Source organism: Hipposideros armiger, unplaced genomic scaffold, assembly GCF_001890085.2.
Source record: "Hipposideros armiger isolate ML-2016 unplaced genomic scaffold, ASM189008v1 scaffold_10, whole genome shotgun sequence".
Classification (NCBI taxonomy): Eukaryota; Metazoa; Chordata; class Mammalia; order Chiroptera; family Hipposideridae; genus Hipposideros; species Hipposideros armiger.
Window position 1 is genome coordinate 336,861 of NW_017731360.1, and position 24,726 is coordinate 361,586.

Sequence of the window (24,726 nt, forward strand, 5' to 3'; positions counted from 1 at the left end):
ATGCGCGGCACAGCTATCCAACAACAAAGAATTATCCAGCCAAAAATGTCAAGAGTGCCAAGATTGAGAAAACCCGTTCTAGGGAATTCTTCTTCTGTCCTTGGAACCTAGTAGTTACTATTGGAGTAGCCTTGTTTAAGGAAGGAAAACAAAAACAAAAACACCCCAAAAAGCCAAGCCAAAGGTCAGCGCAGGCAGGGGTGGGGGTGCCTACTCAGCTTACCTTGGCTGCTATAAAACCGGAGATAGCCCAAACCTCCAGGTGACAGGTCATACCAAGTGTGATTTCCTTTATTTCCAAGGGCAGGTAGATAGATAATGCTGACCTCATTTGCTTTATTCTCTAATGAACCTAACTGGTAAAATCTTAGATGGGCTGATACTGACACTTTGTAATTATTTGAAAGGAAGAAGGATCTTTGTGCAAATTGGCAGTCTTTCAGCTCCATGTCAGGATCTGTCTTCTATGAGTTTTCCCATGTGCTCACAGGGAAGCCTAAACTTGCTTTCCACAAGACAAATATCAAATGAGGAGGTTTACAGGGCTTCCTTGTTCTGGCTTCATATTAGGATACCTCTGAGGTCTCCACGTAGAAGCTGAAAGCATATGCAGTCTCCAGCCCTGGCCTCTGCGCAACCTGAATTAGGACAGAGAACAGTCCTAGGGAGGCCTGCCTCACCTCTAGCCCGCCAGCCCAACCTCAATGACAAGGAAGGAAAAGGCCGACTGGCTTAGAGGCTTCAAATGCACCAACAACGGGTGAAGTGAACCTCTGTAAGAAACCTATGGACCCTAAAAAGGTTTCTGTTTTTCCCACTTGTTTTTTCTTGTTTAGGTGGTACCGTGAGTCTGAAGCCTGGCCTGAGTACACAGTAAATATAAATACATATGAAGTACAGAGCACATGAAGGTGCATCCAGGTTTCTTGATGCTGCTCACCAGCAGGCAGCCACTGCCGCCACCACCGCCACCATCGCCACCACCGCCACATACTTTCAGACTGAAAGGCCAGGCTGGTTCACGAGGCGGGTGCAGAGGAGTCAAGATTCAGAATGATCTCAAGTCTTCACTACAACACCCACATAGGGAGAATTCCAAAATGAGGAAAGCCTCTTGTTATTTTCAGACTTAATAGACTTCTCCAGATTTCAAGTCTTTTTTTACCCTTTCCAGAAAGTTCACCCTGGCGGAATTCTTTGGCTTACGTTTCAGTGAAATAAAGGTCCCTCCTTTCTTGTTAGTCTCCTGCTATGTACATACAATTCCTTTTCCTCAATAATCAGAGACTCTTGTTCAGGAAAACGGAATTTCCTGAAAAGATTAAGACAAAGTCTTTTCCTTCCAGTTTTCTGAAAACATGCTCAATATTCTCATTTGTGATTTCTAGAATGGTTGTTCTTTTTTTTTTTAACAACTTCCAACAGACAGCTGAACACAGTAAAGTGCCCTGAGGTCTTTGCCTATTTAGATTGGAGAAGGACTCTCTTCCATTCCCATTTGATGGATCCTCACAGCTGACCAGATTCTATCCATTATTCAGAAGCAATCGAGGGAAAAGCCTTTCCTAGGAATAAGGACTTTCGGCTTTTCACGTTTGTCCAGGGAGGACATGGTTTTTCCCACAGGCTAACTGCCTCTCCATGCATTTATCAGCAGATTGCATAGTCCCAAGTAAGCCTGAGGTTCTCCACAGACTTGACTCATCTGTCTATTCCATCTGCCCCCTGTGGAGTTAGCTAGGACAAAGCAGAGCCCACATTTCTGTCTCACAGATTCATATCCTCTTTCCTTCCGCAGATTCTGTGTTGAGAGCATGATCCCATTATAAAAAGAAAGGAACTGAAAACTTAAAGCAAATGATGTTTTTTAAACGTTTATCCTCATCTCTGTTTTGTCCTTATTTAAAACAGTCTGAATCTGAAAGCACTCACACTTTATGAACCTGGTGTGAGGGAAGGTTAATCTACTGCTGCACATTAACCCAGGAGCTCAACACTCACACCATGAAAATGACTCAGGCCTCAGAATGGGTCCAAGAAGACAAGACCTTCCCTTTACTCAGCCCCTAGGGACCTGGAGAACTGACACAGAGCTTTTTCCCCTCTCATTGTTTTCACTTCCCATGAGCTCAGTATGAACTAAGCCGGGAGGTGCACTCCTCCCCTCTGGACCAAAGGCCTTTGCTGGGAGGAGGCAAAACTCCCAAAGCCCTTGACTTTATAAGGTGGAAGCGGGCTCCCAATGTGCGCCTGCACCTTGAGGAAGACAGACACAGGGCACACCTCCCTTCTTCCTCCAGTCTTGCCTTGTCAACACCAGTCCCCTGCAGATAAACTCCCTGCGCAGGTGCCCAGCTGATCTGTGTCTGGTCCCAGCCTTCACATCCATAGTACTGGTGGTGGGGGACGTATTCTTAGAAGCCAGGGAAATAGGACTGCTGTAACAAGCGACTAAGCAGCTACTGAACTCTGCGCACTACCAGGAAGCATGCTAGGACACAAATAAAACATGGTACTGCCCAGTAATTCCTGAAAATAGTCTGCCCAGTAGTTACTGAAAAATTCAGAATATCTCTAGAAACCCAGGATTAAATGAAAAGACAATGATAACTTGTTCTTAAATCCAAACACTATATATGCCTGCCTTTGAACTCTTTTTAAAATTCTAGCTTGTATTTAATGCAATTTTAACAGGCTTGTTAATTGTTTACTTCATTTTCTAGCTCACTGAAGATTAGAAGGAAGGGGGCAGGTTGCTAAAGGCAGGCCCAGTGACAGCGGTGAAAAGTGACAGCAGTAGAAATAATACCTGATATCACGGTAATGGGGAAAACCCAGAAACTGCACGCTGCCCCCACACATAGACACACACCTCCAACCTAATCAGTACAACAACGTAGGGGCCCTAAACAAGACCTCCCATACAGCACTCAAAGTGCACAGTAATGCAGAACATGAATACAAAGCAGCCTCAAACGGCTCTGATATTCCTGAAGAATCACCATAGCAGAGAACAGGGTCATCTTTTTAGTAAAGTTAATCTGCGCTCATCAAGACAAACTTATGCACAATATAGTATTTCGAAAATATGGCAAATACAATTTAAAATAACCCCCATATAAACCAGAATCTAGGTGATAAAACTATTTGGAAGTCAACAGGGATAAGCTTCGGTTTTCTAAGAAATCCATTTAGTTGGTCAGACAGTTAAATCTAAGTAACTGGATCCGAGTAAATTGGATCAGTGAAGTGTGCCTGGAGAAGAGCCTGCTTGGAGGACCTGACGGTGGGAGAGGAAAGGAAATGGCCCGTGCTGAAGCAGGGAAGGCCACCTGCCCCTGGAACAGAGGTGTGGGAGTTCCTAAGAGGAAAACGTGGGCTCGTGGGTTTGAATTTTCTCTCCCTCCCCTTTCCTTATTTGGGTGCCTCAAGAAACCCAAATACGACTTGGGTTGCTCCAAACTGCACTATTTCCAAACATGGTAAAGGGCCTTTAGCCAACGCCTCACTTTAGTGCTGAATATACCGTAAACTCCTAGAGGGGCCCTTCTGAAACAGCCAACTTTCTGCACTTGGATCTTTCTACAAATTTGTGATCGTTCTCAGGACCACGTGGCTCTGACCTGGTGACAACATCACCTCTCCATCTATGTTTTTAATAGAAAGAATCCTGGCAGGAAAGAGATCTGAGAGACCAACTTAACTCTGATGGCAGGAATGTTAACTATGTAAGTGGGGGAAAAAAACGCTAGTGATGGAAATAAGGTGCTGGAAGTAGTATCCTTTCCAAATCTACTCCATGCATCAAAGAAACAGGAGCAGAGAGGCCTCAGGCAGAGCAGTGAGGCACTTTTAGATATTTACAACAAAGCAAACCCTTGGGGTAAAAGGCTCATGCAATGAGAGCCAAGACCCAAAGAGTTCCGAGTTCCAAGACCCAGGCCCAGCAAACTTGCACTTTGAGTCAGTCCTCTTACCTTCCCCTGTTGTTTTAGTTAAACTACATTTACACAATCTCAGGACTCAGGCACAGAATTAATCTATTCCTGCAATTAAGGCAATGCATGCATCTCAAACTCTCCTATAGGCAGAGAAGTTGTGCTTGAGGAGTCTGGGGTGTAGATTTAAGCTACTTGCTAGAAGTGGAAAATTTCTTTGAAGTGTCATGTTTTATCTTAATAATTCATGAGAATTTTGCATTTTATTCTACAATACATCAATAATACATCAATAATTTTCCCTTGAAATCTGTGGGGCAAAAAATCAACACTTTAGGAGGATGAGCCCATATTTATCTCATGTCTTCTCATACCTCAATTTGAAAAAAAGGAACCTGAAGAAAAACATTTACTGCTATTATAAAAATCAGCTAATTTGAAATCTCCAGAATCTCATCAGAGAGAATCTTAGAGTAAAAAATAAGATTTGGACATTTCTTTATGTACACATAATTGGTTATAAACACTGAAATAAATTATAATAGAAAAATGCTCAAACCAGCTGCTCAAAGTCCAAGAGACTGTTTACAGTCTCCAAAAAGTATGCTTTCATGGTGATGGAAGTGAGACTAATGAAACCAGGGACAGAAGTAAGAGGTAGGCTCAATCGGTTCTTAAGACATACACATTATTAGGCAGGAAAAAAATTAAAAACAAGGGCAAGACTTACTTTAAAGTCTGCTAGTTGTTGGTTGATGATATCCACTTCGGTCCCCACTACCCACTGGAGGGCCTCTCCCTCTTCTGCCGCAGTGGTCATGTCACTGAGTACTTTCAGTGTCCTGTAGAAGTCCTCCACACGGCCCAGTGTCAGTTCCAGCTGCTCTTGCCGAGCTTTGCTCCTCTCTGTCAGTTTCCCACACTGTTTGTTTAGGGCTTCCAGCTCCCTCTTAAGACCTAGCAAGTCCAGAGTGCCCTCTTCCTCCAGCATGTGTCGGCACTCGGCTTCAGAGGCCTCTATGTCTAACTTGAGGGCTTGGATTTTGTTAAGGAACAGCCGTACATCCTCAATTTGGGACTGGAGACTGTCAGTGTCTCTGCCGATAGCACCCATGCCATCTAGCTCATCGTCCAGGTCTGCCAACTGAGAAAACATCTCTCGGACTCGGCAGTGAAACTGGCCAATCCCCTCCAGCTTGTTTTCCATCGTCATGCAACCACTGTTCACTCTTTGCTTCACTTCGAGGAACTCTTGCTGGGCCACCTCAGCTTGATGTAGAAGTTGGGAGGCATCAGATCCATCTGGGGCATCTTCTACCAGGCCCCGAGTGAAGTTCCTCAGATAGTCCACCTGAGGCTCCAGGGCCTGGAGCACTTCCTGTTGGGCTCTTAGCTTCTCCAGGTTCTTGTTGCTACAAGCCTGAGAGCCGAGAGCATCCAAGATCTCAAGTTGGTGTTTGGCCCCTTCCACTTTCTTTTCAATATTCTTAAAGCTCTCCTGGAACTCCTTGAGCCTCTGGGTCATTTCTTCAAGTGACCCTGCTTTGGCCTGTAGCTCCTCTGTAACCGAATCCATGTTCTGGTTGATCCCAGCCTTCTCATCTCGGATATCATCCTCATCTGTTTCTGAAGAATTGATCAGAATGTCAGCAGCATTGTTCAATATTTCCAGCAGGGCACGGCGCTTTTCTACCTCACTCAGCATAGCTTTTGCTCTCAGGAGACTGGACTCTAGCTGCACTGGATCCAGAGTGACCCGCAAATCAGACATCTTGGCCTTACAATCTTCTATCCACGGCATGAGGTCTCCCACATGCCACTGATATTTCTGAGCTTTCTGCAAACAGTCCTTGAGCCTGGACTGTCTGTCTGCAGTTTTTTTACTAAGCTCTTCCCAATGGCTCTTGAGCTCAACCAACTGGTTTTGTAAAGTCTTTTTCTCTTCTCCAGGAGGTACAGAAAGAAGCAGGGATTCTCCTTCAGCCACAATCACCTCATAGGAGCCACTGTGTTGGTTCAGGCTCTTCTGAAACTCTTCATTCTCCTGTAGCTGAGACTGTAGCCGTTCCAATTTTGCAGAAATTGGGCAGTTTTTTGCTTGCTGGCTTTGTTTGTCATCCAACCAGGTTCTAAGCTCATCGAACATTTGCTGGAACTGCTGGGTGCTGGCAAGAGCTGCCTGGAGTCTGTTCATGCGATCAGCTGAAATGAGAAAATCAAATTTAAATCATTTCAGTCTGAACAGGGCATTTAACATGTTTGCTGAGAGTATATGGTCTAATCTTAGAGGAAAGAAACTAATGTTAATTGACAGCCAGCCATAAAAGAGGCACAGAGCTAGGCTCCTCCACATACTACATCTTATTAAATGGTCACTTCAATCTCGTAAGGTGATCTGAGTCACAGAAATAAACTTTTACTTCTAAGCTGGTAAAAAGCCATAAATGTTTCCAGAAAAAGAGACAATGAATGAATGACAAAACTTCTCTTGTACAAGGCCATGATAAGAAGTCCAGAACATGTTGTAATTTTGTATTATGTGTGTGTACAGCTGCATGGTATAAAGAAAATAAGGGAGCGTGTATAAAAGTAGGTGTATAACTCCACCTATGAGTACATCTAGGAGTATGAATCTCTAGGACTAAGCCATGCAGTGCGTCACATAATGCTAGTGCCCAATCAATGTGCAAGGACCACAGCAATTCTCACTGCAGCTGGACAAAGGGATAGGTTAACACTATTCTGTGTCCAAAAACTACTGCAAGGTCATCCTAGATTCTTGGCACTCCCACTAATCCACTCCTTTTGGCTGGCCACTAATAACAGCAGGAGGGTGAGCCTCACCCCAACTCACCTGCAAGGTCTTCTAAACCTTGGAGAGGCACAGCAATGGTCTCCAAACGCTTCTTCAGCTCATCCTTGAGGTACTGCTCACCAATGAGCACTGAGAGTTCATCGCAGAGTGTCTGTGCCTCCTTAATCTCCTGGTCTAATTGCTCCACGTCAGATCGAATCTCACTGGTCTCCTCCAATTGCTGCTTCACGGCTTCAGGTTGGGTGCTCATGGTCGACTGGCCACTCAGTCGCTGTCCAACCGCCTTCACCTTCTCAGATAAGTCCTGGAGCAGTTCCTGGTACTGGGTGCTCTTGATAATAGCTTGGTCAATTTGGCTGGAACGGGAATTGAGTTTGTCTGTCAGCTCAATCCACTTCTGATTGATGCTCTGGAGTTCTTTTTGTACTTGGCTGGTGGATGGAGAGACATCTCCATGGCCTGTTAGGATGCCCTGAGCCGCCTCGTTCAGCTGCTCATGCTGTTGCCTCCGTGCTTCAAATTCCTTCAGCATAAACTGTAATAGAAATGACAGCAAGATGCTTAGTGAGAAAAGACAAATCTAAAAACAGTGTCAAAACAACATTGACTGGGCCGGCCGAGTGGCGCATTGGTTAAGAACTGACTTGGGATGCCAGAGGGCCCCGGTTCAGATCCCACACATGAGGGACAGTGACACTGCCCTCTGCAGCTAAGATGGTGAACGGCAGCTCAACCTGGGGCTGGGCTGCCATGGGTCACTGGCAACGGCGTAGGCTGCAGTCCCCTGCTGCAGTGGGCTGCCATAAGCTACCGTGTGTAGCCGGCAGCCAGCGTGAGTGGCCAGCAGCCGCCATGAGCAGCCGTCCAGAGGCCGGCGACTGATCTGCCTCGCCCAGGAAGAGCGCAATGATGGTGCCAACTTGGGCCAGTGAAGCAACGTCCTCCACAACTAGACTGAAGAACAAAACAACAGCAACTTGTCTGTTCCCCTGCCCCAATTCCCCCATTTAAAATCTTAAAAAAAAGAAACAAAAGCCCAACACTGACTGTGGATTGTGCCAAGTAGTGCCAACTTCTTTTGAAAATAAACCAGAAAACGCTGAAGACCAGGTTATTAGGAAAATACAGTATTATTTATAACAATTGCTTAATAAAAACTTGTTTTGAAAGGATCACTGATTGTGTCTATTTTATTTCTTCTCCTTATTTGTTTACTCTGTTTCAACATCAATTACTAAGGTCAGCCTTGGCTAGGAAAGCAAAGTTTATTTTCTGGATTGGGACACATCAGCTTTGCCAGGCAAAACCCAGCCTCTGAATTGGGAATCTTGGATCCCAGAGTCAGCTATATCACTGGCTGGGCTTGCCATCTGAACTTTCAATATCTCTGTTTTTCTTAGTTTCTTTTTCAGAATTCCCACATCATACAATCTGTACAATACAATATAGCACAATTAAGTAATGGGCTTCTTTAAAGCAAGTACCAAGCGTTTTTATTCTTTTCTATCCACAGCTTTACTCATCAAAGACGTTAGGATTATAGGTTCTGGAGTCAGACTGCTTGGGTTCAAATCCTGACTCCATCACTCACTAGCTGTATAAAAACTTAGGCAAGTTTTTAAAAGTTCTCCAAATCTCAGCTTCTTCCTCTGTAAAATGTACTTGCTTAGCTGTTGTAAGGATTAAATAAGAAAATTTATGGAAAGTACTCAGCACTTACACTGTACAAAAATAACTAAGACTTGACCTCAAGGAATGCCAGATGTGTAAACAATGAACTAGAGTAGAATTTAACAAAAGTAAAAACGATAAAACACCAATGTGAACATGGAACTATGAAAGCACGGAGTAAAGGTGACTAATTCTCCAGGGGATGACAAAAGTAGAAGAGGGAAGTCAGGAAAGGCTTCCCAGATGACACCCTAAAGAATATGTAGTTCTCCCCCTAAGCAGAGAATAAGGCTGGTTGAGGGGGAGGCCTAGGATTAGCAAAAGCACAGGGCTACATGAGTGAGGCGGTTTCGGGAAAGGACACAGTATCTGGTGTGGGTAGAAACTTGGGGATATGGGGAAGAATTGACAACGAGGTTGGCAAACATACTGGGACCAGATTGTGAAAAGTCTTATACACCACACTGAGCAGGTAGGTATTTTGACTTTAATAGGCAGTCAAGAGTCAATGAAGCATTTTAACACATTCAGATATATGATTTAAGGAGACAATTTGGTAATTGTGCGGAGGAGAGACTAGACAAAGAAGCCCCTTAGGAGTCTGTAGCAATGGTATAGGCCTGAGATTAAGCCTACCTGAGGCATTTAGAATAGAAAAGAGGGAAGAAAGGTTAAAACAGTGGTGGTCAAATCATGGTCCAAAGGCCCCCAGGAGTTCTCATCACTGGGTTCATGAGATCAAAACTATTTTTATAATAATATTGGGCTGTCAGAAAAGTCATGACGTATTTTTTGTTTGTCATTGCAAAAATGCGTCATGACTTTTCCGACAACCCAATATTAAGACGTTATTTGCTTTTAAAATTCTTGTTCTATCACGAATGTTCAGTGGAGTTTTCCAGAGACATCTGATACCACAACAGATTGAATGCAGAAGCAGCTATAAAAATCTATGAGAATATTCTGTTAAGCTAGATATTAAAGAAGTCTGCAAAGACATAAAACAATGCCAATATTATTAAATTTTTTATTGCAAATGTATTTTTTTCATTAAAAATGTTACTTAGGCTAATTTTGTGGTTTTATCATTACTATTTTATTTTATTTTATTTTTTAGCTGAGCCATCTGCTATCTGTTGGCAGCTCAGCGGCAGCTCAGCTCCAGTCGGGACTTGAACTGCTGTTGCTCAGAGCTCGCACTCTTGAGCGAGCTCTTAACCAACTGAGCCACTCAGTCAGCCTGTCTTATCATTGCTATTTTAAAATTAATATATATTTAAACAATTCCTCAGCATTTTAATACAGTAAATATCAAGAGATATCAATAGACATCAATAGATACACACAAGCTCTTTGGGATCTTCAATAATTTTTAAGAGCGTAAAATGGTTTTCAGACCAAAAAGTTTGAAAACCACTGGATTAGAAAAATATCTGTAAGTAGAACAAAAAGGACTTGATAATTGGATGCAGGGGCTAAAAAAGAAAGGGTTCCCTCAAAAACTACTCTTAGGTTTTAAATTAGGGGACCTGGTAAATGGTGAGAAGAAATGGAACAAGTTTGGGGAGAATGTAGAACAAAGAAAGGTTCTAGGCAGAATTTCATTGGAAATGACGTAATATGGCCAGCCTAAATTTCCATGATGTTAGGCACTTAAATCAATGTTTTGAGGTTTGATCAGCAGAAAACCTTTAAGTAAAGCCAGAAGATACACAATATTGCATTACGTAATGTGCATGACTACCACTGGAGATTATAAGTAAAATGTGATTCTACCATTTAGTCAGAAGTTCCCATTTTCACACCCATTCATCTTATTGCTTCTTTTAATGATATTAATAATACAATTATTGACTGTTCACTATTTGACAGGCACCTTAGAAATATCTCATTTAAAATAGGGATTAGAGACTCTCAGAGGTTAAATAACTTGTCCAGGGTCATATGAAATCTACTTTCTGAGAGCAGCATTCAAACCCAGGTTCATGTGACTTCAATTTCTTTGCTCTAAAGCATTCAGCTGTACTGCTCACCTGGACCTGCTGCTTTTGTGCATTCAGCATATTGGGATCAATAGACAGGGGCCCCAGCACTCCCATCATCAGCTCCTTCTCCATCAGCCAGGGCCGGAGCTGGGATTCTGCAGCCTGGAAGCACGCCAGATGACTTGCAGATTCCTCTAGCTGTCTTTGCCGAGCCATTGTCACCTCCGTGGCCCTTTCCCATCGGGAATCTGCAGAGAGGAAATGAGAAAATGTATTCCTGTACTCTCATCAGCCACAGGCCTGGTCCCAAAATTATGTTCCTAATAAACCACAGGAAATGGACCCTAGATCATTATTTAAATATTTTTTTAAAGTTAAAAATAACCTTCATTTAATTTTAACTAAAGTAACACAAACAGTTTTGTATCTTGATTGTGGTGGTGGTTATATGAAACTAGACATGGGATAAAACTGTACAGACACATATAAACGAGTGCAAGTACACTATCTTATACTATATAGATATTTTACAGTCTGTTTTTTAAACTTTTTATATTATGAACATCTTTCGTGCCAGTAAGTTTTTTTCATACCAGTGAATATTCACCTATATCATTTATAGTTCAATATTATGAACGCAGCATAATTTATCTAATCGCTTCATTGACTGGATTATTTTCCCTTTTCTTTTCTTTCTTTTTTTAGCTGAGTCATTCTGCCACCTGTTGGCAGCTCAGCTCGGGCTGGGAATCGAACTGGTGACCCTGTTGCTCAGAGCTCTCACTCTTGAGTGAGCTCTTAACCAACTGAGCCACTTGGCCGGCTCCGTCCCTTTTCATTTTTATCATCAATGCTTTCTTTAGTTCTTAACCACAGAAGATTGTCACTTTGACTTGCCCTAGAAAGCCAAACTTCTGACACTCTCTAAAATTTTTTTCTTGATAAAGCTCACTCTTTAATCCTATCTGGGGCTTTTGCTTGCTTATGAAAACTAACTAAAAATAATTCCTACTTTATATGATGTGCTGAAATTCTGTATTTGCTTTGAAGATAAGCAATTTAAACAAGGTGAATTTGTTAACACCTCTGTGATAACTTACTGAGCTCCTCCTGCATTTTCTTCCAGTTTTCTGCTTCCTGTGAGTTGGGATATGTTATCAGCAATCCAGCCAGGTCTTCCTTTACTTTTTGGATTTTTGGAGAATTCTGTTCCAATTCAGCCAGGAATGCCTAGGAGAAAGAACATCATGTAAGCCTTGAGATTTCTGGTCAGGAAACAAAGATGTGAGTAAGAAGGAAATGACTGGAATCTTGGGTGGCAAGTAGGCTCTACTTCTGAGTCTATCCATGACTTGTTTAGTGATTTTAAGACACTTATCCTTTCTGCTTCAAATTTTACTTTAAAATGAAAATCTAGATGGCAGGATCTGAATTTCTTTTATGTGTAACACATCAGTAGAACCCAGTAAGAAGGAATTATTAATCTGTATAAACTAAGTGTCAAGATACAATGATGATGATGATGATGATAACAGCAATGTTTATTATGTAGTTGGAGATGATGTGTTATACTCGACGACTGCAGTATAAAAAACTTTGGTGAAAAGTTTTTATAGGATTTTCTATATGGTTTGATTTCTTCTTCTGTTTTTCCTACTCCAACATGCTGATCTTAAGAATGAACTGCCATCACAGCTGTTTAGATCCATCCCTCCAAGAGCTGGAAAGGTGCTTGATGAGAATGGTTAGGTTTGCAGCATCATACAGAAAATGAGATCCCATTCGCAATGAGCTCATGCTTCTGCGCGAGACTTTTCTCTTGCTGCAGACACATCTGGTTTTATTTCTGAATCTGACGTATAACAATTTCTAATTTCACAGGTAAAAAATTCTCTAGGGCAGTTTAGGCATATTAATCATTTGAAAGTCAAACATGCTGCTCATCATAGCCTCGGTGGTTGGCCAGGCCTCATTTTCAGGTCCCTGGGCTCAGGGAGAAACGCTAGCATAGCAGCCCCATCCCTGAGTGTTTGGGATGAAAGCTCATGTAAACACAGTACCTTGTTAGACTCAGCTTGTGCTCTCACTGTTTCTGTCTTAGTTGGAGACGAGGAGGCATCCATGCCTTTTAGGACTTCCTCTTTCGATTCCAGCCACTGTAGCACTGAGCTTGCCTCCTTCTGAACTTCCTGCATTCTGCTGAGGACAGCCTGAAGGTTTTCCTGGTGATCCTGAAGTACTCCCCCATGTTTCTCATATTTCAAGTTTACATCTGACATGTCACATTGGATCTCCGTCAGATCTGGTATCATAGAAACAGGAATCAGATTGGAAACAGCTCTCTCCAAGCAACCCCTTTGGTTTCTAATGACTAAATTACTCATCAGGATTAAGCATCTCTCCTACTCCTTCTAGTGAATTAGAGATTATCTTCCTGCTAAATCACACAGAAGTTCCTGTTTGCATATCAAAGCAAAAGAGCTCTCATTAATCTATTTTCGGATTTCAGCATTATTACTCAGATATATAAATAAAATGCTAAATAAAAATGGGAACAACAAAAGTGAGGGGAGTTAAGGGTTTCGGGCATTCTCCTGCTCCCTCTTCTCTAAACTACAGAGAAATCACCTAACTGGGAGACTGAGGGCTAGGCTAGACTACCTCTAGTATAGCTTCTTATAATTCAAAGATTTGCATATATATTATATTATATTATATTATATTATATTATATTCATAGTCTTTCCTTATTGGTCGTATCTAGTAGTCCAGTTTATTTCTTTAGTACCTTGATTTCACTGGCTGCCAACCTGTTTAGCCTACAGCTAGCAAACAAAGAAGCATCACAGTTGCTTCTCCCCCGATTTTTGCCCTCACACCCATCCTGGCAGCAGTTCTTCCACACATATGGAAACATACACAGATGCAAACATGAACACTGTCCTAACACACCCAACAAGGAGGCACTGTTGAAATGGAATTCTCACCTTTGCAGGTGTGGTATCCGTTTACACTGCCTACAGAGCTTCCTACAGAGGGCAGTATGGAACCTGAGCAGAAGGACAGAGAGACAAACAGGGCAAGACAAACGTGTTAGGAATACATAGAGGCACTGATTTTATTCTTTGGCACTCACTTTAAGCTCAGATCAGGAAGTTAACACAGCACAAGACAACATACTCATGGAAAGAGACAAGTCATTTTAGCTGCCAGGCAATGAAGTGTCACTCGAGGTGTTTCAGCTCCTTAGCAGTGATGATTCCTAATCCTTTCTAGAGGAAATCCAAATTCCCTTTGTAAATCTCCTACTTGAATTCTTTGGACCCTGCCCTAATTTTGTGAGGTACCGGTAAAATGATGAAGTTTTTAGAATGTTATTTGACATACTTTGGAATGAGGGTTTATAATAAAGCCAAAAAGGTCAATGTCCTTCAACATAATACAAATTAACAATAAGTGTAATCAAGGACATAAAAAGCAGCATTCTTTTAATAAAATCATTACAATGAGCCCTTCTTATATTGTTTCAAAAGGAAGATTCCCTATCATGACTTTCTCCTTCCTTTCCTCCACCAGAAAACAGAAATTCTAAGCACCAATAAATCTGGCTCATTAACATTCCCATGAATTCTGCTTTGAGCCTTTGGTTCTATTTCTAATTACCACAATTTCATCTATATTCTCCCCAAGTTGATTCTTTGTACTTCAGAGGAGGGTCCCAAGTTAAGTAAAAACTCATATAATAATAAAGATTATACAGAAATCTGAAGAATATTCATGATATAATATTACATTAAAAGGACAGAGTAAAACTCTCGTGTACACTGATTTCCCTGTGGAAAAAGTCATGTGCAAGGTTATATTAAAAATAGTGGTTACAAAATTTTTACATGGTAACATTATTATATTTTGAATTTAAAAAATGGATCAAACAGAAAGATTGTATTCCATCACAGTGTGGTGATAGCCCAAAGAAACGACTTGTAATTAGGAGAAAGCTGTCCTAAGTCCTAGTCAAGACCGTTACTAACTCTGTATGAGAGCCTTAATCTATGCACAGTTCTTGGTTTCTTCCCTAGGATATGAAGATAATACTACCTATCCTGTCAACTCTCATGGGGTTACTGGAGAGAGGTAGTGAGGTAATGTATGTGAAAGCACTTTATGGAAAAAAAGTTACACAAATGTAAGGAGCTGGAATAGTCACAGTTTTTCAGCGTTAGAACAGAACTTTGAGAACACTCAAGCTGGTGAATCCAAACTGATTTTTAAAGTACCTAAGGGGTGCTCTTTAGGGGCTTTGTAATGTTTGGCTTAAATGTAATATTCAGAATATATCTCTAACTGCTTAGACATGGCAATAAAACATGCATATTCAATTATGTTCAACCACATATTAACCCACTAGATATAACCAATTTACAGTTGTCCCTTCGTAACCATAGGGAACTGGTTCTAGAGCCCCCCCAGATACCACAATCCAAGGATGCTCAAGTCCTTTGTATAAAATGGTACATAGTATGTGCATATAACCTATCCACACCCTCCTGTATGCTTTAAATCATCTCTAGATTACTTATAACACCTCATACAGTGTAAATGCTATGTAAATAGTTGTTATACTGTATTGTTAAAAAGTCTACATACTCAGTATAGATACAACCATCACAGACCTAACTACATAGTACATGGCAGAAACAATGTAACATTTTTTCCTGAATATAATATTTTCTATCTGCGGTTGGATGAATCACAGATGTGAATACTGAGGCCCAACTGTATGCTGCTTTTTGGGGCAGAATAAAAGAGTACCTTACCTCTATACATATATTTAAGGTTCTTTTTGAGTGTTATTAATTGGAAGGTTGCAGCTCTTCATTAGCATTTTATAATATTCAAACTTACATATGTCTACTCGTGTACAAAGAAAAACATCTATAGCACATGTGTATTACATTAAATGTCAAAAAAGTATAAGGCTATGAAAAAGAAAGGTTGAGGCACTTCGTCTCAGAACAGTCTTTCATCAGGGTAGAATTGTGTAATGAAGAATTCTTAACATTTTAGGTATGATGATGTTGGGTTATAGACAGTTTTTGTCCTCAATGATAGTTTTAGGTGTTTTCTATGTTTAAGAAGAAAAAAGTGAGCCCTCATTGAATATTCTCGCTGAATTAACTTTGAAACAAGAATTTCTTATTACATCACTTTCAAACTTCTAGTTCAGTTTAATTGAAGAGTATTCTGAGATAGTAAAGTGAACTTTTAAAAATATTTCTCATCATTTGCAACATTTCTGGACACAATGCAACCAAAGTTTAGAAATAAATCAGATAATGAAGCTGTCTTTTTTTATTCACAAAGACAGTCTGAAGTCCCTTGTATAAAGTGGTGTAATATTTGCATACATTTTCATTAATGGATTTCATAATACTATAAATTAACTTGTAAAGGGAAATCTATGCCAACAAAATATCACTTTTGCTTTATGTAGTAGAGTTTTATGTGAGATTTAATTTAAAAAGAAAAAAGATTCTAGTGCTTTAAAACATTTGAAAAACCACTGATCTAGTCCAGCAGTCAGAAAGCTATAGCCCACCAGCCAAAATCTGACCCTCTGTCTATTTCTGTACATAAAGTTTTATAGGAACACAGCTATACCCATGCATGTATATATTATCTATGGTTGCTTTTGTGCTACAATGGCAGAGGCATATAGATGTGACAGAGACCACATGGCCCCAAAGCCTAAAATATTTACTATCTGTCCCTTTATAAAAAAAGTTGGCAACTCCTGATGTAGTCACACACTAAGTCACTGAACTTAGAGGTTTATGTGTTGGAATATAAGAATCACCAGCTCCCTGAGATGTTGTCAATATTTTAAATAATTAAATATTAGACTCAATTCAATATTGAACTGCTGCGTAGTTCCAAGAGAGCTTTAAACTTTAGGATGCAGTAGAAAAGTAGCCAGTCTCAGGAGGAAAAAGAAAGTAAGCTTTTCCTTTACTGTTTAAGTGACTATAGGAATACAAGAACATAGACTGGTAATAAAACCTATGAGATACCAATTAACACCAGCAAGTGACTGGGCTCATAATGGATCTGTTTGAACGACTTAATTCACAGCCAGGGATTATTCGTGTATCTAGGTCCAATCTTTGTATTCACTTCCAAGAAATGTGCCAGTCCCTGGTGTACCAATACTGACTCCTAAACATTTAGCCTCTCCCAAGATACCACACTTATACCATCCCGGTCTGACCCCAATTTAAAGGTGATGCAGAGCCATAAAAGAGATATATTCCACAAGCTAGAAAACCCTACTTTAATCTTATGTTTGTTTGACAGTTCTAAGTGGGTAAACTAGTCCCTTTACTTTTTCCCATCACAGGAAAGAATTCTGCAAAATGGAGCAATGTTATATAGCAAATGGAAACTACTGTAATCAGGTTGAAGGGGGAAGACTGCTTCATGGATCCCCTTTGTTCTTGTATCCAACCTTGATTCTGACTTTTATTAGATAAGCGGTCATTACCAAAAGCCAAAGCAAAGAATGAGGTTTAGTCACTATATGTTTAAGCGCCTGCACTCACCTGTTTTGGCTTGGGAATCAGGCGCTGTGATCTCCATGATGAGATTTTCTAAAGAAGTGCCTTTGCAATTGATTTCTTCTACCAAAGTTCCCTTACTTGCCCAGTCATCTAGGAGACCCTGTTTAAAGAATAAAACAGCTAAATGTAACATCTGGGAGCTTTCTCCTCATAAGTAGGGATACCTGTTTTCCTATATATACTCCCTAAAGTTTTGATAAGAGTTAAAAAGACCATCCTCATATATTCAGCTATTTCAAGATCTTAGCTTAGCCAGACAAGGTTTGGAAGAATGATACCCTGGCATAATCAGGACCTTCCCATCCATCCATCTATCCATCCATCCGTCCATCCATCCATCCATCCATCCAATATTTACCATAGGCCAGGCATTATGCTAAACACTGGGGATATAAAATAAGATAATGACACAGTTCCAAAAACCAAGGATTCAGATTATCAATTGCATTATAATGTGATAAATGATATTACAGAAGTATGGACAGTCAGTAAACTCTGAGAGCATGAGAGGACACACATCTAACTCTGGCTAGAGGGAGGAAAGCTTTGAGTTAAGACAAGAGTTTGCTAGTGGCCAAAGGGAACAGCATGCATGTAAAAAAATAAAAGGAAATCGTCACTGAAGAATACAATAAGGAGCTAAACATCGAGATGTAGAGAAATACCCAGAATCATAGGCCACACTTTGCATTTTCAGGGGAACTTTGTATCGGGTTTGAAGTCAGAGCTCTTGCTTCCACAGGAAGCCATCAGGAAACAATGGCATCTGCTCTAACACTCAAGCACCAGGCCACACTGTCTCTAAGATGTGGACTGCCTGCCCGGCAGTGAGATTTTACTCCCTTTAAAGCAGGGACGCCATCCTACCCTTCAATCCCTTTCTCCACACTGAATTTCTCTGATAATCCACATAGTTTGCTTTTGACCTGAAACGGCAGAGCAAGACCCAGAGCCATGAACATCTAGCAAGTTCATGCTGCCTAACTTTGAACCTTATCAATTCACAGCTGTCAATTCTTGTATTAATCACTCTTGACTCAAAAGGGCCACAGTTCCCAAACTATGCACGGAATCACAGGATATTTTTGAGGGAAATACAGCGACATCTGTTGGGATGCCATATGAACAACTACTATTAAGTTGTTTGGCCCTGACCCGTTAGCACATGAGGTTTTCTATTTTTGTTTTTGGCTTTGTGCTGCCATGAAAAATTTCTTGAAACATTAAAGGTACTGTGAACCAAGAAACTGGGGAACCTCTGCCCTAGGGAATTCCCTACAGCAAATGCTCCTGGCACTCTCTCTGTATGAACACAATCAAACTCTTCTCTTTCATCAGCTCAAGATAAATCCTGCTTTACTAAGATGATAAGGATGAATACATGAGTTAGTTGGAGGCTGGTTTCAACAACAAAAAAAGGGGATGTATCGGATGTGCAAGCAGAGGCCGGATGACTACGAATCAAAGATGGTACAGAGGGATTCTGCAGAGGATGGGAAAAGGTGGTGTACCCTGAAGGTACCTTCCAACCATCTGATTCTAACTTTCCTATATTAGCCATAGTACTAGTTCTTATCTCCTTGATTTTGTGATCATAAATCTAGTTACTTGCTCACATATACTTGTCTAATTCTCAAACATACAATGAGAGTTTAAGCTTCTCAAGGATTGGGCTTTGACAACTGTCTTTTTTATGCCCCACCATAGCATGAGAGGCATCCAAAAGTCAGCTGAAACTTTACAGGCATTATTCCCAGATGATGATGATAATCTTGGTTTTTTAAATAGGAGATGTTTTGGTGCTCAGTGCTTGGGAGGGGTAGATGGGAATTTCTATTCTGATGCAGATGACAACTTGCATTTCTCCTACCACTTCCCCACCATAGTTGGAGATAAGTCTATACATGCTTCTAAACTGCTGTCTAGAGATCTTTTTGTTCACCTACCTTCAGGTGTTCAATCTGCTTTTCCAGCTCTTCAGTACTCGTAAAAGTCCCTGCAGGTGGAGCACTCCCTTCAGTTTCTTTCAGCCATTTTTGGAAGGTCCTAACCAGCTTCCGGAATTCATCCAGTTGTTCCTGGCAAGATGACGCATCTTCCTCTCTGTCAATGAAGACGTTTTGTTATATACTTGCCAGACTAGGCTGTGTAAAGAAGTCAACTTGAACTAACACTAGGTTCCTTCTGGGTCTCTAGGCATCAGTTTCCTAATAGGGCCTTTCTCTCCCATCATCTTTTCCATAGCAGCTTTGGCTCAACAACCACATATAATGTAGGAGAACATCAAACTAAGGAATCTGTTGCCCTTGTTTGGACATTTCTGGGGAAAGGAGCTTTCAATTTGACTCTCAGCTAAAGTGGAAGTGAGGGAAACTACAGGGAGCCAGCCACTGAGGTACCATGATACAACAGAAAGCATGCAGGCTTTGGATCCCAAGTCCAGCTCTGCTACTTTTTAGGTATTTGACTCTTACAAGACCTAGTTCAAACGTTAGCTCCTTTAGCAAGAAAGATGCTAAAAGTGAGGCTCTGAAAAGTTAGGGTAAGTATACTGATGAATAAAATAAATCAAGGAGAAAGGAGAAATCAATTTGGAATTCAGTTTTAGAAATGGCCACATCTATCAGACTTCAAGTCAGAGATCCTGGTTCCTCATACAGCTAAAAGGCCCTCAGCATAAGGGAAGAAAAACAAAGCCTTCTTGCCTCTGTCCCTCTACCCTCCACTAAATAACCTGCTGCTTACAGTACTGGTTTGAGCAACTGCTTTCCTCTAGTCGATAAGGCTGATGTCTGCTAAATCAAGATTATATTTATGGCTAAATCAAGAAAAGTCTTATCAAGCTCTTAAACCCATGTGAGGCTTTCTAATGGAGGAATCATGGCTTTTCAATCAGCTGATAATCTCGAATCAACCACCTTTGTCCTATATTCCTATGTTTGTCTTAAAAGAAGTATCTAGACACTCCTCCAAAACAGCAACTTAGATGTGGTCAAAACAAACAGGGTAAGTGCCAACGTAAGCCTTAATTATGCCTGAGAAATCTCCCCCAACTTTTCTCTTTATTTCAAATCCTGCCACAATCCTACTTGGTCCCCCAAATTTGTTCTCTTTGGTCCAGGTAACCTGGGTTTTTACAGAGAGAGAACTGAGCCCTATTACCGAGAAGGAATTTATTATTTAGTAATAGAAAAACCACTAAGCATCACGTAATTTGGGTAGCTTTGGCTGAAACAGCACTTTCCAATCCCTTACGTCTCAGTAGCAGAGTTCCTGATGCCATATTTTCTAATGAAGGAGAAGGAGGAGGTAATCATTTCACTCAACAGCAAGAAAAAGTTAGCGCTCCAACACTGACAAACACATGAGAACTCACCTTTCTTTCACTGTCTTCTGTAACTCTGTGAAGTCCTTTTTGAGGTTCTGTACCCTGTCTTGGTGCTGGGACAGGTCCAGTGCAAAGCCATAGGAGCTCAGTTCAGTGACCAGATGCTCAAGAGTATCAAGGTTCTCCTGTTGGTCTTGCATTTCCAGATTGAGCTCCTGTTAAGCAAACAAGAAATGTATTAAATCCTCTGGTCCTTATAAATAAACACACACTAAAAGATGAAAGATATCTAGGCAGCATCACAGAATGAAAAGAATAACAGAGGTTTTTGCAGTCAAAAGACCTGAAATGCAATCATGGCTTTGCCACTTACTAGCTGTGATCTTAAGCTATTAAACTTCTCTAAGCTTCTATAGTCTACCTCTTCTCCTGTAAAAACAGGCAAACACACTCTCTCCACTATTATTTAACACTGTATTGAAGATATTAGGTATGAGAAAACAATGTGTCATAAAAATTTGAAAAAAGGTAACAGTATATTTTCAGATTACATGAAAGTATATTTACAAAACCCAAGAGAATCAACAATGCAACTAAATCGAACAATGAAGTAATTTAATAAGGTAGCAAGACATAAAACCAACATATAAAAACAACAGTGAAAACTTTATTCGCAATAGCAGTATGATAGGTATAGTTTTAGGAATCAACTAACAGGAAACATATAATACCTTTATGAATAAAACTTTAAAACACTTCTGAAAGACACAAAAGCAGACCTGAGTACATGGAAAGCCATAAAAATGTGTGTATGTATGTGCGCATGCGTGTATGAATAGGTAAATTTGATGCGACCCAAATAAAAAAGACCAACTTTTTTCTCTAGGACAAAGTTGATTCCGAGGTTCATATGGAAAAATAAATGTGCAATTATAGCTATGAAAAATCTTAAAAGGGAAAAAAGAATAATTGAGGAGACTAGCCCTACCAGATATTAAAACATACCATAAACCTTCTATAAGTAAAAATAGTATGCTGTGGTATATGAATAGATAGACCAGCGAAACAGAATGGTGCAGCCATTCCAGAGCTCAAGTTGGCCACTCCTGGGTCACACGAAGTACATGCACATACTATGACCCAGCAGTTCTACTCCTGGATATCCATATATGGCTGTGGTAGGTAGTACTCTTCACCAAGTATTTCTAGCTCTGCACCTTCTAGGTACATGGTAGGATTGATTATGCTTCACTATAGTCAGGTGTGATTCAGTGAAACTTACTTTGACTAATGAAAGGTAAATGCACATGATATCCTCTCTTCCCACTGAAGCAATAATCATGAAAGCTTTGTCAGGATGAAATTTCTATCAGCTTGAATCCCTGAGTGACCATGATGAACTAAGCATCCTGCTGATCCGGGCTGAACATGTCATATGAGTGGAGATTACATCTAAGCTATGTTTTTAAAAAACGGACAGTGTCTAGTTTACAGGATGGTTGTGATAATTCTTTAAGATAATGCAGGTCAAGTTTCCAGTACACTGACTACCATATTATGTGCTCAGTAGATGTTGGTCCCCTCCTGCCCTGCCTTTCCCTCATCCCTTATTCTGTCCATTTGGCAGCTACGTCCTCACCTGGATCTGCTGGAAGAAATGTGCAATGTCTTGATCTGGCTGGTTCCCAGAGGCCAGCATCCGGCTTTTGTTTTCCATGAACTGCTGCAGCTTATCAGAGAGATGTTCGAACATCTCTGCCTGGGGCAGCAGCTTCTTTAGAGAGCTCTCCTTCTCCTGCTGCTGTAGACAGAGCTGTTGGAAGCGCTGGCTCACCTCTGCCAGTTTGCCCTGCAGCACTGCTGCTGTGCTGCTGTCTGCTGTCTCCATGAATCGGGTCACCATCTCACGGGTGGCCTCCAAGCTGCTCTTCTGCAGAGCGATGTCCTGCTTTAGTTTCTGTCATCAAGAACACGTCTGTCAGTTTCTGGATCACTTATTCTAGGATACCTGAGCCACACACTAATAAACTTCTAATAACTGCATGCTCACCTCCTCCAGGAGGGCTGGTGGATTGCAACTGAGCCTTCAGGATACCATACATCTCATCCCCTTGGTTCTCTAACCCACTCCACCAAATGACTTGGCTATTGCTACTGTTCACGTTTAACAGGGACTTAGAAATTGGGTAGAAATATCCTCACACGCATGGATTAGTCATCATCTCTAAGTCTCATTAGAAGATTCATGAAACTGAATTCTTCGACACTTTTTCAAAATGATGCAGTTATGGAACATGGCAAATACATCTTTTATGGGAACCCTTGGGGTAGAGGTCTCACCATGTTAGTGGCCAGGGCTTCTTGGATCACGCCCGATGACAGCGATGCCACCTGCTCCTCTTCCAGGTTTTTTTCAACTTCCTTGATGGACTGCAACAAGCTCTCCAAGCTTTCCTGGACACTCTGAGATTGGGCAATTGCCTTCTGCAGCAGAGCAGAGCGCTCAGCCAGTCTACAGGAGAGGCTTTGGAAATGGCTAAGTATGGAATCTGGAAAATCAAAGCCATGAGAAGAAAAAGTAGAGACTATTTTTGTGTTGTGCTTTTAAAAAGAACATATTTAAATTGCACATGTTAATTATAACAACAGACATCAAGACCAATAGAAGGAATAAGCTTAAATGCATTAGCATTTGAGCCAAATTCAATAGGTGTTATTTATTGAGTACCTACTAAATGCCAGAAATTTCTGTCATCAGGAACATGTCTGTTCTAGATGCTGAGGGCTAAAGATAATCAAGATAAAGTTGCCTTCTATAAACTTAAGACGAAAAGAGAGCATAGGCAGCGGAAGGCACATCACAACTAACCGTGAAAATAAAATCCTAAGTCCTGTATTGGTACTAAGAGTACTGTACTGGAGAAGTCAGAAAGAAGAATGGTTACTTCTTATCCTTTATTTCTTTTAGGGGATGGTGGTGGTGGTTAGGACTTTATAAAGGAAGTAACTTCTTGAGCTACATCTTGAAGCACAATCAAGATTTCCTCATAAGCCCTCACTGTTATCAGCTAAGCAATAGGAAAAACTTCAGGGGTAAAGCAATGAAGAAATGACTAGTTTACTTGAGCAAGGAAAGAAGTAGTGTATGGCTAGAAGGCAGAATGCCTGAGGAAAAGGGATTGAGCCAGATGGCAAAGGTCCTTCAATGATGCAAGAATAAAGTTCATTAGAGGGTGAGCTATTCATGTTCACCTCCTCAGCACCTAGCTAGCACCAGATACTTGTATGATACAGTGTGATGTATTACAGAACAGAGATACATACTAGGAATTAAGAGAGCACTATTCTTGTTGCTCCTTCATACCTGTAGTTTCTTGAACATGCTTGCGGTCTGGGGCTGGTTCTCCTTCAATTTCCATGAGGTCATGAACCACTTTTTGGAGTTTTTCTACAGGTACTTGGTGCTCAGCCAATTCTTCCTGCAACTGCTACTTGTCCATAAAAAAGGACAAAAGAAAAATATCTGAGTGAGTAATCAATGCTGGTTCTACGGATCCGGAGCTACTAAGTAGCTTTACAGAATAATTCTCAGCTTATCCACAGCCACAGATATCAGAATAAGGTATTTAGGAATCAGATCTTCTCCAAGGCATCCCAACCACTGGCTTTAACCTATGCCAGTATTTGCTTTGCTTTGGTGTACTCGAAAAGCAATGCACTTCAACAGCCTGTGTCCTGGCTTACCTTTGTTGTTGCAAGCTGCTGTTGCAGGACCCCGGGGTCAGAGGCAACCGTATCTGAGAGGAGCTTCTTCACCTTGGCCTCACAAGCCTGCATCCAGGCCTGTAGGCTGTCGGTGCTGCTCTGGAACTGTTGATACTGGCCTAGCAGCATGTTCAGGTGAGAGCCCAATCGTGTACACTGTACCAGAGACAGGAGAGAAGGCAGGCTTAGCAAGGCCAGGCCAAAGGCAGACACTTCCTAGGCACAGTCTAAAGGGAGGCCTGGCTTTGTTACAGGGAATTCACTGTGACTAGTTAGGGGCAGTGCTGGGGCCCATGGACAGATGGGTAGCAACCACCTGCTATGAGTGGGGTCCTCACTGTTTGATCCATACTATTCACTTCAACTTTATTATATACTAGAGGAGATTTAATGAGTTGTATGACAAGCCACCAAAGAAATATATACATCAGGCTGTAGGTAGAAATGGGATTGAGACGTATAAAATATGTTTGACCAGCCGAGTGGCACGTTGATTAAGAGCTGGCTTGGGATGCCAGAGGGCCCCAGTTCGGATCCCACATATGAGGGGCAGTGACACTGCCCTCTACAGCTAAGATGCTGAACAACAGCTCAACCTGGAGCTGGGC

The 24,726-nt window shown here is 41.2% G+C and overlaps 1 protein-coding gene across 1 annotated transcript in view; it reads right to left on the reverse strand.

Annotated features, from left to right (window-relative positions):
* Positions 1-24,726, reverse strand: part of MACF1 (microtubule actin crosslinking factor 1) — a 335,004-nt gene that overhangs the window by 82,144 nt on the left and 228,134 nt on the right. The window contains exons 45-57 of the mRNA XM_019657518.1: positions 24,098-24,274; positions 23,718-23,841; positions 22,694-22,902; positions 21,993-22,310; positions 20,402-20,568; positions 18,972-19,128; positions 17,008-17,125; positions 13,396-13,458; positions 12,470-12,711; positions 11,510-11,639; positions 10,458-10,657; positions 6,793-7,288; positions 4,669-6,140 (exon numbers count right to left, since the gene is read on the reverse strand). Of these exons, the coding sequence (XP_019513063.1) occupies positions 4,669-6,140; positions 6,793-7,288; positions 10,458-10,657; positions 11,510-11,639; positions 12,470-12,711; positions 13,396-13,458; positions 17,008-17,125; positions 18,972-19,128; positions 20,402-20,568; positions 21,993-22,310; positions 22,694-22,902; positions 23,718-23,841; positions 24,098-24,274 (3,873 nt within the window). The remainder of the gene's footprint in view (positions 1-4,668; positions 6,141-6,792; positions 7,289-10,457; positions 10,658-11,509; positions 11,640-12,469; positions 12,712-13,395; positions 13,459-17,007; positions 17,126-18,971; positions 19,129-20,401; positions 20,569-21,992; positions 22,311-22,693; positions 22,903-23,717; positions 23,842-24,097; positions 24,275-24,726) is intronic.